Source organism: Dendrobates tinctorius, unplaced genomic scaffold, assembly GCF_039654945.1.
Source record: "Dendrobates tinctorius isolate UK_male_01 unplaced genomic scaffold, ASM3965494v1 ptg000155l, whole genome shotgun sequence".
Taxonomy (NCBI): Eukaryota; Metazoa; Chordata; class Amphibia; order Anura; family Dendrobatidae; genus Dendrobates; species Dendrobates tinctorius.
This window is the reverse complement of record NW_027361822.1, coordinates 3,465,790-3,482,204: the sequence shown is the minus strand read 5'-3', so window position 1 is coordinate 3,482,204 and position 16,415 is coordinate 3,465,790. Positions and strand designations below refer to the sequence as shown.

The following is a 16,415-nucleotide window of genomic DNA, read 5'->3' as shown; positions in this document are numbered from 1 at the left end:
TTGGAGAGCTTTTTGTTCTAAACTGGAAATTCAGTTGTCCTTCTCCTCTGCATTTCATCCTCAGATCAATGGGCAAACTTTGGAAACCTATTTGAGATGTTTTATATCTGCTGATCAAGATGATTGGGTCTCATTTTGCCCTTGCCGAATTTGCTCTAAGTAATAGGGCTAGTTCTGCCACTTTGATGTCTCCTTTTTTTTGCAACTTTGGGTTTCATCCCCGTTTTTCTTCAGGGCAGGTGGAGGCTTCGGCCTGCCTAGGTGTGGATTCTGTGGTAGAGAGAATGCAGCAGATTTGGGATCAAGTAGTGGATAAGCTGTGTCATTCTCAGGAGAAGGCCCAACGGTGTTCCAACTGGCATAGGACCACTGGTCCCCGGTTTAAAGTGGGTGACATGGTTTGGTTGTCATCAAAAAACATTCCTATGAAAGTTGCGTCTCCAAAATTCAAGCCAAGGTTTATTGCACCTTATAAGATTTTGGAAGTCCTTAATCCCGTTTCTTACCATTTGGCTCTTCCAGGAACATTTAAGATTCACGTTTTTCATAAATCTTTGTTGAAAAGGTTTGAGGAGCCAGTGGTTCCCATGGCAGCGCCCCCTGATCCTGTATTGGTTGAGGGTAATCTGGAGTATGAGGTAGAGAAGATATTGGATTCTCATATGGCTAGACAGAGACTCCAGTACTTGGTCAGGTGGAAAGGTTATGGCCAGGAGGATAATTTTTGAGTCTCTGCTTCAGACATTCATGCCGAGAGATTGGTTTGTGCTTTTCACTGGGCCCATCATGATCAGCCTGGTGGCGTGGATGAGGGTTTGGTGACCCCTCCTCTAAGGGGGGGATATGTTGTGAACTCTCTTGGTCCGACTTCAGAGTCGGGGCTCCCTCTGGTGGTTACAGCGGGTAGTGGAGCTGGTCGTATTGATAGAAGTCTATCACCTGAAGACGATGATTGAAAGTCAGGGGTTACAGACTGGGAGGATTTAAGTGAGCAGGCTTCCTTCAGTTGCTGCTGGTGATTTGTTTGTCTTCCTGTGCATTGTGAAGTCTGCTTTTTCCCCTTCTTGGTCTTGCATCATTCAGATAAGTTATTTGTTTGCTGAATCTTTTGCATTTAATATAGTTTTTGCCTTTCTCTGCTTTCTGCTTTGCTGTGTGGGTACAGCATTATTCCCTGCTGGGATTTGTGCTGGACCCCGCTCATACCCTCACAGCTTATGTCATTCTGTTCAGTATTGCTAATCCCTTGTTATATTAGAATCTTTTGCTTTGTTTCCAGTTCATACCAGAATGCTGATCTAGCGGGGGAGAGATGGTGTGGCCTCAGTGTTTTTGTATATCAGATGTGTTGGATTTTTTAGGCTGAGTTCAAACGTGGCGTTTTTTTCGCGTTTCCGCGGCGGTTTTAACCACGCGATTTTGCCGCGAAAAATAAGCATCCCATGCATTCCCATGGGATTCCGCAATGCTGTGCTAATGCTGCGGTTTTTACTGCGGCGGAATCGCTTCGCGGTAAAAAACGCAGCATGCTCATTAATTTGCGGAATCGCGGCGATCCCGCACCCATAGGAATGCATTGTTCCGCTTACTTCCCGCATGTGGCTGTGCACACCATGCGGAAAGTAAGCAGAACAATTGCGGATGGTACCCACGGTCCGGAGGAGAGGAGACTGTCCTCCGGGCTTTAGGTACCATATCCCTGTAAAAAATAGAATCTAAAATAAAAAATATTGTTATTCTTACCTTCCGGCATCCCGCGCAGCCTTCCCGCCTCTCTCCACGCTCCCAGTCCCAGTAAGCCTTTGCGAAAATGCCCGCGATGGCATCCGTTCTCGCGGGATCGCGAAGTCTCGCGGTAATTCGCGCGACGTCATCGCGAATTACCGCGAGACATCGCGGTCCCACGAGAACGGACGTCATCGCGGGCATTTTCGCAAAGGATTACTGGGAACGGATGCGCGGGACGTCGGAAGGTGAGAATAACACTATTTTTTATTTTTTTTTACATTCTATCTTTTACTACTGATGCCGCATAGGCAGCCTCAGTAGTAAAAAGTTGGTCACACTTGTCAAACACTATGTTTGACAAGCTAAATATGCTTGCAAAATGCTAGTTTTTCCGCGGGAAAATCGCGGGAATTTAAAATGCGATTTTCCCGCGGAATGGAATTACGGAATTCTCGCGGTAATTTCCTCGAGAGTTCCGGTACGTGTGCACTTAGCCTTAGGGTTTTGTGCGTGATTGCAGACAGTATCTTTTCTGTCCTGTCCTATCTAGACAGTTTGGGCCCCATCATTTGCTCACTCTATTTTCTGCCTGCGTTTGTGCCTCATCTTGTCTCACCGACAATATATGTTTGGGGGCTATCTATTCCTTTGGGGCTCTACTCCGGGGCAATTTAGCTTTGCCCTTTCTTGCTTTAGGCTTAGTTAACACTTTGGCTGTGCTGAGGCGTCTAGGGCATCGTAGGCACGTCCCACGGCTAATGCTAGTTGTGTTGTTAGGTTTAGGGGTCTGCAATCCACTAAGTAGTCAACCTTTCTGGTTTCTTGGTTGCTTAGCTAATTCTCCGGTAATCCTCCTCGGTGATCGAATCATAACAATTTGCACCACATTTGCTATACGCCAGTCCTGTGGTACAGACCCTGTTATTATGGAATCTTTAAAGATTAAAAATTATGGTCTATCTATGACTGTACTTAATTCCTTAAGTACTCGGGGGTGTATCTCATTCGGGGGATTTGTCAGATTTAGTGATTTTTAGACACCGCCGTACTTCCTGCTGGGTTAAGCAGGTGACATTTAATGGAGAATTTTTGTTATCACTAATCATGTTATCTGTCATGGGATTTTTTTGTGTGAATACTATTGAAAAAAGTCATTTAGCATATTGGCTTTTTCCTCATCCACTATTTCACCCAGACTATTTTTAAGGGGGGCCAACACTATCATTTTTTAGTTTCTTACTATTTATGTAGTTAAAGAATATTTTGGGATTATTTTTACTTTCTTTGGCAAAGAGTCTCTCTTTCTCAATCTTTGCTGCCTTGATTTGCTTTTTACAGAATTTATTTAATCTTCTGTATTTATTTAATGCCTCATCACTACCTACTTGCTTTCATTCTCTAAATGCTTTCTTTGTGTCACTTATTGCGCCCCTTACAGCTCTATTTAGCCATAGTGGTTTCCTCCTATTTCTAGCTTGTTTATTCCCATACGGTATATATTGTGCACAGGTCCTATTCAGGATGCTAATAAACGTCTCACATTTTCTTTGTGTATTTTTATGTTTCAGGATATCATCCCAGTTAATTGCACCAAGATCATCTCTCATCCGTTGGAAATTTGCCTTCCTGAAGTTTAGTGTCCTTGTAACCCCTCTACTACACATCTTATTAAAGGATACATGAAAACTTACTATTTTGTGATCACTATTACCCAAGTGACCCTCAATCCTTATATTTGATATGCGGTCTGGCCTGTTGGTTAATATTAGGTCTAGCAGTGCCCCCCCTTTTGTTGGGTCCTGAACCAGTTGTGAAAGGTAATTTTCTCTCATAGTTGTCAAAAACCTATTACCTTTGCTGGAACTGCAGTTTTCGGTTCCCCAATGTATTTCAGGGTAGTCGAAATACATTGGGGACTTCTCCTTGAGTCGCAGCTTCATCTATTTGTTTTACGAGGATATTCTCCATTGCGTCCAATATTTTTGGAGACTTATAACAAACCCCTATCAGTAATTTAATATTTTTTTCCCTCTCCCCTTATCGCCACCCACAGGGAATCTACATTTTCATTAGATTCACATATATTATCACGAAGGATGGGTTTTAAGGATGATTTTACATATAAACATATACCTCCCCCTCGCTTATTTGTACGATCATTTCTGAACAGACTATAGTCTTGTAAATTAACCGCCCAGCCATGGCTCAGATATCCCCACCATGTCATAATTATGTTCCAACAAAATTAATTCGAATTCCTCAATTTTGTTGGTGAGGCTTCTGGCATTAGTATACATGCAATTTATGTATCTCTCTGTACCTCTATTCTTTCTTAAATTAGTAACTGTTGTAACCCCACCCCCAATTTCATTATTTGTGCCCAGGTCTCTATCTACACTGTCTTCCCCTCCTATAAAATGAATACCCTCCCCCAGTCCCTAGTTTAAACACTCCTCCAACCTTCTAGCCATCTTCTCCCCCAGCACAGCTGCACTCTCCCCATTGAGGTGCAGCCCATGTCCCTAATGTAGAACCTGTAGCCAACTGAGAAGTCGTCCCAGTTCTCCAGGAACCCAAACCCCTCCTTCCTACACCAATTCTTGAGCCATTTATTAACCTTCCTAATCTCCCATTGCCTCTCTGGCGTGGCACATGATACAGGCAGTATTTCAGAAAATACCACATTGGAGGTCCTTGCTTTAAGCTTGATGCCTAATTCCCTGAAATCATCTTTAAGGACCTTCCACCTACCTCTAAAATTTGTCATTTGTGCCAATGTGCACCATGACCGCTGGGTCCTCACCAACCCTCCCAGTTATCTGTTAACCCGATCAGCGAAGTGTCGGACTCGAGCGCCAGGTAGGCAGCACACCGTTCGACGATCCCTGTCTTTGTGACAGATTGCCCTATCTGTACCTCTAATAATTGAGTCCCCCACTACCAGTACCTGTCTGGCCAGCCATGTTCTCCTATTTCCCTCATTACTGGAGCAGACACTCCTCTGGCTTTCAGAGGACATGCCTTGCTGCAGCAGTGCTACCCCTGTACTGACACTCCCCTCATCTGCCAACTTAGCAAACTTATTGGGGTGTGACAGATCAGGACTAGCCTCCCTGATGCTCTTCCATCTACCCTGCCTTCTGTCACCCAGCTAGCTGCTTCACTGTCCTGCAGCTCCATCCTAGCATCCCCCCCATCTATCCCACTGAGCATCTGCTCAGTGAACAGAAGACTCCGTTCCATATTGTCTATGGATCTCAGTGTTGCCAGCTGCACATTTAGATCCAGTATCTGGGCTTCCAAATGCACAACGTGCTCACATCTCGCACAGCAGTATGCACCCTTGACCGGCTGTTCAAGGATTGCATACATGTGGCAAGATGTACACTGGATGGCATTGGCAATAATGGAGCACATCCTAATGGGGATTTCACCAGACAGAAAAAGAAATAAAAAGTATTAATAAAATATAACAGCAATTCAGTAATTCCTCCCTTGGAAACTCCCTGAATCCAAAGTCACTGAATCACAAGTCACACACTTACCACCGTTCACACTTACGCTTCGGTCACACTCGCTGAAGCAGAAGATTTAAAGTGATTTTTTTTCCCCTTCACCAGCAATCCACCCTGCTGCTAAATGCACTTCCAAAAGGCTCCAATTGATCTTACAAGTTATCTAGCCAAAATCTCAGAGATCTGGCTGTAAAAGTTGCCACAATTGCTGGTCTTAGGGCACCTGCGGAGGACTCCCATGCTGCTGTAAGGAAGCTGTCAGTCATTCTATCCAACAGGTCCTTTAGCAAACTCAGATCTTCAAAAGACAGGGAGCACCTCCTGGAGATCTTGGATATTGCTACATCCAGCTTAGAGGCTTTATCCCAAGAAGTAACAGCTTTTTCTTCAAAGGGATATTTCCTTTTAAAGGAAGCCATAAATTGCCCCTTTTTGTCAGGGCTATCTCACTCACTCTTAATGAGGTTCTGCACCTGTTCATTCACTAAGAAAGTTCGGCATTTTCTCTGCTCGAGACTCCAAAACATTAAGTCCTGAACTGACCTCTTGGATTTCTGGTCTACCAGACCATTGTGGACCTTATGGATTTCACCAACTTATCTGTTTCCTCTAAGGGAAAACAATGTTGACTCTCCGCGTCACTGTCAGATGAGGTGGAACTTCAATTAAGATTCCCACAGGCCCTCTTCCTCTGAACCTGCAGAATCATCCGGTGATGAAGGGGACATCCTAATTCTCTTTTTACCCTTAATGATCCTATCTTTTGAGTGGGCCAGTGAACTTACGGATCTCTGTACCTCCGTTTTTTCAGCAAAATTAGGGGATTCCTCAAATAGTCTGCTCTATACATGCCTGACAAAGCTTCTTTGACCTTGTTCTTGATAACCCCATCAACAAATGGGGTACTCCGTATGGTTTGTCTTCCCAGTACATTTCCTAGGGACCTCCTATCTCCCGCCCAAGAAAACAAAATAAAGGCAGAGAGAGATATGGAGAAAAAAATTAAAAAATAAAAAGTATGAGGAAAAAAAAGACCATTAGCTTGCTGAACTTTCTCGCACTCCCTTTACATACCATCTCCACGTGGGAGCCACTGGCCGGCACACACAGCCACTTCTACAACCCGCCCCCAGAAGTCGTATGCAAGTGCGTCATTCGGAGGCGACATCCGGTTCACACATTCGACAGGCATCAGCCTGGATCCTGCTGGTGCTCCGTGCTACGACGCTCCCATGGTGCCTCCTGAGTAGCCTCCACCAAGGTGAGGGGTACTGTACGCCCACGTCTGCTGTGACATTCTGCGGCCAGCCTTCCATATTCTCTTCTCCCCAGCGAGCTGTATGCGCTATGCCTCAGGGATACGTGGGTGATGGGTATCGGCAATAGTCTGCTGGTGCCCCGCTCACACTCGCTCAGGGAGGATACCCCAGTGGCGCCTCCATGGCGCTTCCAGCACACTCTGGTGACGGCCGCAGCAGAGCCAGTTCCCTGCCAAACCACTGGCCGCCCCAGGGCCAGGAATCCTCTTCTTCTTTCACCACCAATTTACTGAGGGTTCACCATCAAGGACAGGAAACCAACTGATGTGAAGAGAGGGATGCCCTTTTATCTTGAAGGTTTCCTGTCCTTGAAGGGAAGATACCCTCTCTCATGGTGCCTGGTGCCGTCATGGGTGACTGAAAAAAAATAATTAACAAATTTATGTGCTAGTATATTATAGATTGTAAAGAAGAATGCTACTGAGATTATAAGGCTGATAAAGTGATCTTGTACAGAACAGTGCAGCCTGCGGCTCATTGGTAATGTTTCTGCCCTCCATATCAGTTCTGAGTTTGAAATCACTGGAACTGACAAACATAAATTAAGAGACATCCACTAACCACAGTGTCCAGTGTTAGGGCTGTGAATACAGAATCACTTGTACAGAGAAGAACATACAAAATAGTGTAAGAAATTGTTTTTCTGTTTAAGCATTTCATCTGAATCCATAAAATCCACACAAAGAACTGTGTAAACAAACCCAAAATTTGAACCCAAGACGGAAGCAGTGGAATCTGTGACTTCTCTGCATTTAGTGGTCACTACTCACCTGTGTGGTTATCTGTACCAATCTCCTCTTTACACCGCTCATCACCCCTTACATGTGTCTCTGTAGTATTAAGATGGGGCAGATCTTTACCCTGAAAGAAATGGTAAAAGTCACAGACAGATGGAGAAGTTGTAAGAAATTATTTAGAAAACAGAAAAGATCAAAAATTATCATGACGATCACAAATGGCATGACAGCAATAGTTATCACATAGCTGCAGGTCTCCTGTATAAATCCGGCCTGTTGACTCCTATTTCTAATCAGCAGTCTCCACAACCAGAAAATTGTGTAAAGATCCAGACAACATTTAATGTCTATGATTAGCTTGTCCATCAAGTATAAAATATACACAGAATGACTGCATTATTAGTGACATCTAGTAGAGCATTGGAGCTTCACAACCTCAGCAAATCATCACAGATTCCACTAGATGATAAAAAAGTTCTGCAGGAATATTGGTCCATGTCAATAGGACAGCTCCTAGTAGTTACCACAAATTAGATGGAGGCACTGACATGCCCTAAACAACCAATTCTATGTCCTTCCTGAGATGCTCTATTGGATTAAGACCTGGGCAATATAAAGGTCGGGGAAGTATTTCATGACTATACGACTCTTGTGGCATGGTACATTGTCCTTCAGCTGTAAGGTCTAGTGTAGAACATCCAGGAATCAGAAGATCCAGAATGTGCCATTAAAACATTCTCCGCACAATCACTCCGCCTCCACCAGCCTCAAATGTTGACACCTGATAGGAAGAATACACGGATTCATGCTGAATGTGCCAAATTCTGATCCTCCCATCTGCATAGAGCAGCAGAAATCTGGATTCAGCTGATCAGGCAATGGTTTCCACTGTTCAGTGATATCATTTTTGTTCTCTTTTGCACATTTAATTAATTTCTGTTTACCCCTGTTCCGTCTGCTGTTTTGGCCCATCTGTGCTAAGAAATGACAAGTTCAGACACATTAGTTGAACATTTTCATAGCATTCAGCTGCAATTTACATCACTGTGCACCGTCTGTTACTCTGAATGATTCTTGATATGTTGCTCGATGAGTTGTTTATGTCCACAGGTTCCACTTTCAATGGATGTTTTTACTCAATCACAACAATCTCAGTATCCTCCAGACAGTATTGTACGTAAAAACCTCACCAGATTATCAGTGTCTGAAATTACCTTGACTTGTTCAAAGTTACTCAGATTGCTCGATTTTCCCATTCTTGTGTGGATTCACACCAAAATAGATCATATCATTTTATGTCCTGCTGCACTTCAGGGTTACAAGTCAAATTTCCACCCATGAAGAGGGATGTGTTTCAAATAAATTATCCATTGAGTGTATAATACTGGTAGATAAAAGAGGACTGAACACAAGACCTTCACAGCCGTCTACACATAATAGGGGAGATCTCATGACACCTTCTTTCCATCTACCTGATGATCCTGAGGAACATTGGGATCTTCTTGTTTACAGTCCTGTGGAAGAAGAGGACGGGGACATCTCTCTGGTGTTGTCCTCTTACTGGATAGAACTGGAAAAAACACATACTGGAATTGAACTCATTCTTTTCACACAGATAATTATAGGTTGTGTGCATTTAGCCTTGTATATTACCTGGTGATGTGAGGGGCTGGGGAACCTCCATCATGATGTCCTGGTACAGATCTTTGTGTCCTTCTAAATACTCCCACTCCTCCATGGTGAAATTGATGGTGACATCCTGACACCTTATAGGAACCTGACACATACAATGATAACGTCATCCCCCAATCCCTCCATAGCGTTACTGTATAATGTCCCAGCATTCCCAGCAGTGTCACCTCTCCAGTCAGCAGCTCAATCATCTTGTAGGCGAGTTCCAGGATCTTCTGGTCATTGATGTCCTCATGCATCAGGGGATGAGGTGAAGGCCCCGTGATTGAGCCCAGGGGTCTTTCACATCCCTCAGACACAGGGACCTGACAGCGCTCACTAGGGGTTTTCACTAATATGTAATCCTGGTTATGGAGAGACATTAATAAATCTCACTACAGACATTTCCAGACTCCTCACCTCTCCAGTTCTGTCCATCTATTATTCCTATAGATAAGAATAATGTAACGTGACGTCATCAGAATTTCTCACCTCTCCAGTAAGCCGGAATAGGATCTCAAGGGTGAGATCTATCATCCTTGCAGCCATCTTGTCCCTGTCCCTATTCATCCTTGTAGGGTCAATCAGGAAAATTCTCTTATATAGAAGATTCTCCACTGAGAGGATCCGATATTGTAGGGATCTGAATGGGGAGAAGATGACGAAGTAACATCATAAAGATCCCATGTAAGAAATCTCCGGAGCTGTTACCGGCTTCACATCATCACTACATCCAGTTACGGCCCCACCCTGCCCCCCGGTATAACACACCGTCCGATTATAGTCACATAGAGATTTATCGCAGAATATCTCCAATCCAGCACCAAAAACACAGAACAAATCTAAAAGGAAAATCTAAATTATTTGAAACTTTCTTAAATATTCCATAAAAACAAGACAAAAAGTTATAAAGTGCAGGAAACATCCAGAGATTGGGATGGCAGAACTGGGGACGTCAGTAATAGAGATGAGCGAACTTGTACAGAAAACGTTCGTCAATCTTAAATTTGGCATGAACGTAGCACATTCGGATTCACGTTCGGTTTCACGAGCGTTTCCACTAATGCTTTTGTTATTACTTTGGCTAGGATAGTGATGATGTATAGTGAGCGGGGGGGAAATGTTTGATTAAGGGTGAGGGTTTGTAGAGATTAGAGGAGCGGTGTGTTCTTTTTTTTATTTGTTTCTTAACTTTATGTGTGTTGATTCCGGGAGCTAATCAGGGAGCAGAAATCATCCACAATGTCATGACAAATGGTCTTTGATTGGCTGCCGAAGTCACATCTGGCCATATAAAAAGCAGATATCTTGTTGTGCTGGTGCCATTGTCTCAGTGTCACAGTGCAGAGATGTCGCTCCTGCGCTAGTGCTGCTGCTGAAAGTGAACTTGTCCTATGTGAAATCGATCTCCCAGCATTGAACTAGTTTGCAAAAACTGTGTGGAAGTTTCTGGAGGCACCGTTTGCTACTCTAAATCGTTTGTGATAAAACTGTGTTTCAGCGACAAATCAGAAGGCCAGATTTTCACTTAAAAATCATAAGGCCTAATATTAGGGTGCAGCCTGGACGGCCAATTAGCTACTCACAATCATTTGTGATAAAACTATGTTTCAGTGGCAAATCAGAAGGCCAGGTTTCCACTTAAAATCGTTAGGCTTAATATTAGGGTGCAGGCTGGAGGGCCAATTAGTTAATCTAAGTTGTTGTGATAAAAGTGTGTTTCAGTGGCAAATGAGGACAGATTTTCATTTGAAAATTGTTAGGACTAATATTGGGGTAACAGAAAAAACTCATGAAAAGCTTCAGCATGTTAAGATATCAATATATGCATATATACCTCAAATATGGGTCAAAAATTGCTGACATAAATGATGGACTAAAGTGTGGGCTGGTCATCATACAACATGAGAGAGGGGGAGGAGAACCAAAAATGACCACAGTCCATGACAAATAAAATATAACAGCCTTATTAAATATTCAAAATTAGAGGTGTGGGGAAAAGAACAATGGACAAATATACATGCAACCAAAGTGCAGAAAGATGCAAGGGATGCATGGAAACAGGGGAGCCAAAAGATTCCACAACGGAGATATATGGTGTGAGGCAGTGACCGGTGTCACATGTAAGGGTCGCTGTTTATTCCCCCCAGGATGTGCACAGAGGCATATTGAGGCCATGCATTGCAGTCACAGGCATAGCTGTCATTGCAATGCAGAATAAATGTGAGTATAGCTCTTGGACATGTTGGTTGTCCAAGGCAGATTTAGGGAAAACCTGCTCTGGGCTTTTGTGTTTTGAAACAGGATGTTAGTGTTGCAGTCCGTTTCATTACCGGCCAGGGTGTGATGTCACGTGTGACTGGATACACCGCCTCCAGCAGGGCGAATTTCTATAACACCCGTGAACCTGGATACACCGCCTCCAGCAGGGCGAATTTAAACAGAGTTAAAGGAAACCCCGGGGAAACCGTTACAATGGAGGGCCCTGCAATAGGGAACGGGGACGTGGAGACCTCCTGCACTCCCCTGAGTCAATGTCATGATCACGTGTGTCAGGACGCAGATGTTTCCGCTGGGCGAACCCATAACACACGTGACCCTGGAAACACCGCCTCCAGTACGGCGAATTTAAATAATAAAGGGGGAACCTGGGAAACATTAACAGTGGTGGGCCCTGCGATAGGGAAAAGGGAATTGGAGACCTCCTGAGCTCCCCTGAGCCAGTGTCCCTGCACTCCTGACATTCCCTATGCCGGTTTCGCACCGGGCGCCGCACGCGTACCTCAACGCCCTAGCTCGCCCTGACCCTAAACCCTCACTAGGGAATAGGTCGGTGCGGAGACTAATCCCACCTCTGCACTAATAACACACATGAGGAAAGAGACAATACAGGGGAAACACCACTTATCTTTGCTCTGTTGCGTGCGCTCCTAGCAACAGAGCCCACCACCTGTGTGCATCTTCTCCTCCACCCTGATCCATCACATAACTGGATCCGTCACCATCGTGCAGCCTGGGAGCAGAGTCCATCACCACTTGCAGCAGTCCAGTACACAGAGTCCCAAGATGAGTCCAGCCTCTGCCAAGAATCCAAGCATGCTCGAGTCCAGTTCTCAGCAACCAAGTCGAACATGCTGAGCGCAACTCTCTTCCTAGTCGCCACTCCTCTAAGCCATGCCCGCACTTCCCGCCGACACCATAAACTGCGACTCCACCAAGCCATGCCAGTCCTTCCTGCAGACACCATTAGCTGGCACTCATCCTCTATGGCTGACTGCGCAGGACTCCTATCCCGCTCCATCCTTCCACCAGGCTCTCCAACAACTCAGAAAGAAATATCACCAGCGGTGAGTGAACCCCCTAAGCACACCTTTATAGGGATTCACACCTGATCCCTAATTAAGTGAACATTAACCTAAACCTAAGGTGCGATACCGCTAACCACCACCGGGGACAGTCAAAACACCTTTGAACTCAACCAAAGTAAAAAAAGTTCACTTTGTGCTTTTAATACCGCCAGATCCAACACTGGATCATGACAGTCAGTGTCCCTACACTCCTGATGATCCCTAGGCAGGTTCCCCACCTGGCGACGAGCTGGATGCCTCAAATCCCTAGCTCGCCCTGCACCTATCCCTTTCTAGTGAATTGGACGGTGCAGAAACTAATCCCACCACTGCACTAATACACACAAAAGGAAAGTCACAAACAGGGAAATGCACCACTTAGCTTTGCTCTGTTGCTATTGCTCCAAGCAACAGAGTACAACACCAAAGTTCAGCTTCACCCCTGAAGCTCGACACCTGAATTCAGCTTCCACCTGAAGCTATTACACCAGTGCTCCCCTGAGCTGCCAGGAACTCCTCGCTGTAGTTCCTTCCTCCACCAGACTTGGTTGCAAATGAGCAATATCACCAACAGTGAGTGAGACCACCTGCAACTCCTTTATAGGTAGGAGCCAGGGAATGACACCTGCTTCATAATCACATGCAATAACACTAGCGGCCACCGGGGGCAACTAAACTAAAGTAACCAGAGTGCAATGACCCTAACGGCCACCGGGGGCAAAACTAGAACTGAAACAACCACAGTGTAATGACCCTAATGGCCACTGGGGGCAAAACTAACTTTAAGCAAACAGCTTAAAGGAAAAAAAAGGTTATTTGTGCAAAATCTGTCATAATCCAACCTGGATCATGACACAGGGTTTTCCAGGTGGCCTATGGCCACAGATTCCAGTTAAAAGCCCTGCAGTAATTAGTTTGGGTGTGTCAGGGTCAGGATCAGTGTCAGTTTGGTGTTTGCATACCTGCAGAGCAGAAGGCTCTGCAGAGCTCCACATGTGTGAGGGAATACAGGCAAGCAGAGCCAAACAGCCAAGGGAGCTGAAAGGCCTGGCACCCACAGCATACACGGCGGTGCAGTCGCCCACAGCAACAGGTCATGGAGATGGACTGGCATGTTTAGTGATTGTAATCTGGAGGATATGGTTTCCGGCTGTGATCCGTAGGATATCGTGTGCTGTGTATTGCTGTGAGTTGAACATTAAAGAGACTTTTGTTTTCAACCTTGCTGGGTCAATGCCTCATCACTGCTCAGTGTGGATACCGCTGCACTGGTTAAATTAACAGTGTACTGCGCTTACAGCTCTATGGGGCCAGTGAACAGCAGTACAGAGGGGGTCCGCAGGTCCAGGCCCAGCTCTTGTGCTTCTGCTCACCGGGCTCCATTGTGCACTGTGGTGCACACGTCGGCACTGGGTCCCGGGAGCTTTCTCAGAACTGTGCATGGCCGTCTAACCTTGACAGCTGCATATCTCCTGCTCCCTCCGTCTTCCTTGTACTTCCAATCAGGTGACGGCACATATGCGATGATGTCATCGCGCACGCGCCAACATGTACCGGACGCTGGAAGCAGAGCTGCGCCTGCTGGGGAACGTCTGTGAGGTAAGTATAAAAAACATTTTTGTTTTCTTTATTAAATGAATTAAATGGGTGAGGGGAGGAGGAGTGAGACTGCATGTGATAAAGCGCTAAGGTGAGGGTGACTGCACATGATGAAGTGGGGAAGTGAGACTGCACATGATGAAGTGGGGGAGTGAGGGGGTCTCCACATGAGATTGCACATGATAAAGTGGGGGAAGGGGTACTGCACATGATGAAGTGGGGGGAGTGAGACTGCAAATTATGAAGTGATGAAGTGGGGGGAATGAGACTGCACATGATGAAGTGGGGGAGTGAGAATGTACATAATGAAGTGGGGGGTGAGGGAGACTGCACTTGATGAAGTGGGGGTAGTGAGACTGCAAATGATGAAATGGGGGAGTGAGAATGCACATGATGAAGTGTGGGAGTGAGGGGGTCTGCACATAATGAAATGGGGGGTGAGACTGCACATAGAGTGGGGGAAAGGAGGACTGCAAATGATGAAGTGGGGGGAGTGATAATGCACATGATGAAGTGGGGGTGAGGGGTACTGCACATGATGAAGTGGGGGAGTGAGACTACAAATTATGAAGTGATAAAGTGGGGGGAATGAGACTGCACATTATGAAGTGGGGAAGTGAGACTGTACATGATGAAGTGGGGGAGTTAGACTGCAAATGATGAAGTGGGGGAGTGAGAATGCACATGATGAAGTGGGGGTGTGAGACTGCAAATTATGAAATGGGGGAAGTGAGACTGCACATGATGAAGGGGGGTGAGGGGGACTGCACATGATGAATTGGGGGAAGTGAGACTGCAAATATGAAGTGGGGGAGTGAGACTGCACATGATGAAGTGAGGTGAGGGTGACTGCACTTGAAGTGGGGGGAGTGAGACTTCAAATTATGAAGTGGGAAGAGTGAGAAGCACATGATGAAGTGGGGTTGTGAGGGGGACTGCACATGATGAAGTGGAGGGGTGAGGGTGACTGTACATGATGGAGGGGGTGGGAAAGAGACTGCACATGATGACATGGGGGGGTGAGGGGGACTGCACATGATGAAGTGGTGGGTAAGTGGGAATACACATGAATTGGGGGAGTGAGATTGCACATGATGAAGTGGGAGGAGTGAGACTGCACATGATGAAGGGGGACTGCAAATGATGAAGTGGGGGGAGTGAGACTGCACATAATTAAGTGGGGGAGTGAGACTGCACACTATGAAGTGGGGTGAGGGTGATTGCACATGATGAATTGGGGTGAGGGTGATTGCATATGATTAAGTCGGGGGAAGGAGGGCTGCACATGATGAAGTGGGGGGTAAAGGAGACAGCACATGATGACGTGGGGAGAGGGAACGGGTGACTGCAAATGATGAAGTGGGGGGTGGGGGGACTGCAAATGATGAATTGAGTGTGAGGGATGGGGACAGCAATTGAATTAAAGGTGGGTAGAGCAAATGATGAACTGAAGGTGGGGGGTGGGTAGAGCAAATGCTGATCTGGGGGAAAGCAAATAATGATGAATTTTGAGGATGGGGGAGTAAATGATGCATTGAATGTGGGGTGGAGCCATGAGGGGCATGTAAATATAATGAATCGGGGTTAGGATTAGAGCAGGAGTTACATAGAGGGGGTCATTGAGGATGCAGTGACTGGTATTGAATTGGGAGAAATAGTACAGGTGCTAATTAATTTATATATTAAATGGGGAAAGTGGCCATGTATAGTTAGTTTTTTGCACAGTGGCAGATTATAATTTATATTTGGAATGGTTGGTTGCATAATAACAATTATTTATTAATGGTGGGTGCGCGTCTGCATTCAGATGTGTAGTGTAGAAGAAAGGGAAAAAGTGGGGAATGTGCGCTTGAAGCGGTGCTCTAGGTAACTGTGTTATTTTATGCAGAGACGAGTCCTGGCCAGAAGAAGTGATGACAGTCTGTGCTGGATGAAAAAGAAAAGCAAAGATGAAGGACTTCAGCTAGAGACATCACTGGTGAGTCAGTGTGCTACCTGTACACTAACACTATACACTGTATACTATATGTAGAGGTCCTGTGTATAATGTCACTAGTGATCACTCTATTATCTGTTAACTGACACTGTATACAGAGGTCCTGTGTATGTTACTGGTGATCCCTGTATTACCTGTACATTGACACTATATACAGAGCTCCTGTGTACAATGTCACCAGTGATCACTGTATTACATGTACACTGACACTGTATACTATGTACATAATTTCTGTGTATAATGTCACTGGTGGTCACTGTATTACCTGTACACTGACAGTAAATTGAGTTCTTGTGTATAATGGCACTTAGTATTGTGTTTTTTTTATTTTTTCCTTGTGTGCTGTCCCATCTAAAGTTTAGATTACATGTTTATATCGATTGTGTTATTTTCCATGCTGTGTAGTCTTGCATTTGGTCTGCTGCCACCTGCTGTCCTTTTCCTGTATAGCAGATTGCAGCTAGTACATGCCTTTCACTTCCGGTTCAGAGTTCACTGCTTCT

General features: G+C 45.3%; 1 protein-coding gene across 1 annotated transcript in view; it reads right to left on the bottom strand.

The window, feature by feature from the left end:
- The window catches only part of LOC141050973 (uncharacterized), a 72,990-nt gene that overhangs the window by 13,751 nt on the left and 42,824 nt on the right, over window positions 1-16,415 (bottom strand). Inside the window, exons 2-6 of the mRNA XM_073547737.1 lie at window positions 9,463-9,613; window positions 9,159-9,335; window positions 8,953-9,076; window positions 8,772-8,869; window positions 7,333-7,423 (exon numbers count right to left, since the gene is read on the bottom strand). Of these exons, the coding sequence (XP_073403838.1) occupies window positions 7,333-7,423; window positions 8,772-8,869; window positions 8,953-9,076; window positions 9,159-9,335; window positions 9,463-9,540 (568 nt within the window). The 5' untranslated portion in view covers window positions 9,541-9,613. The remainder of the gene's footprint in view (window positions 1-7,332; window positions 7,424-8,771; window positions 8,870-8,952; window positions 9,077-9,158; window positions 9,336-9,462; window positions 9,614-16,415) is intronic.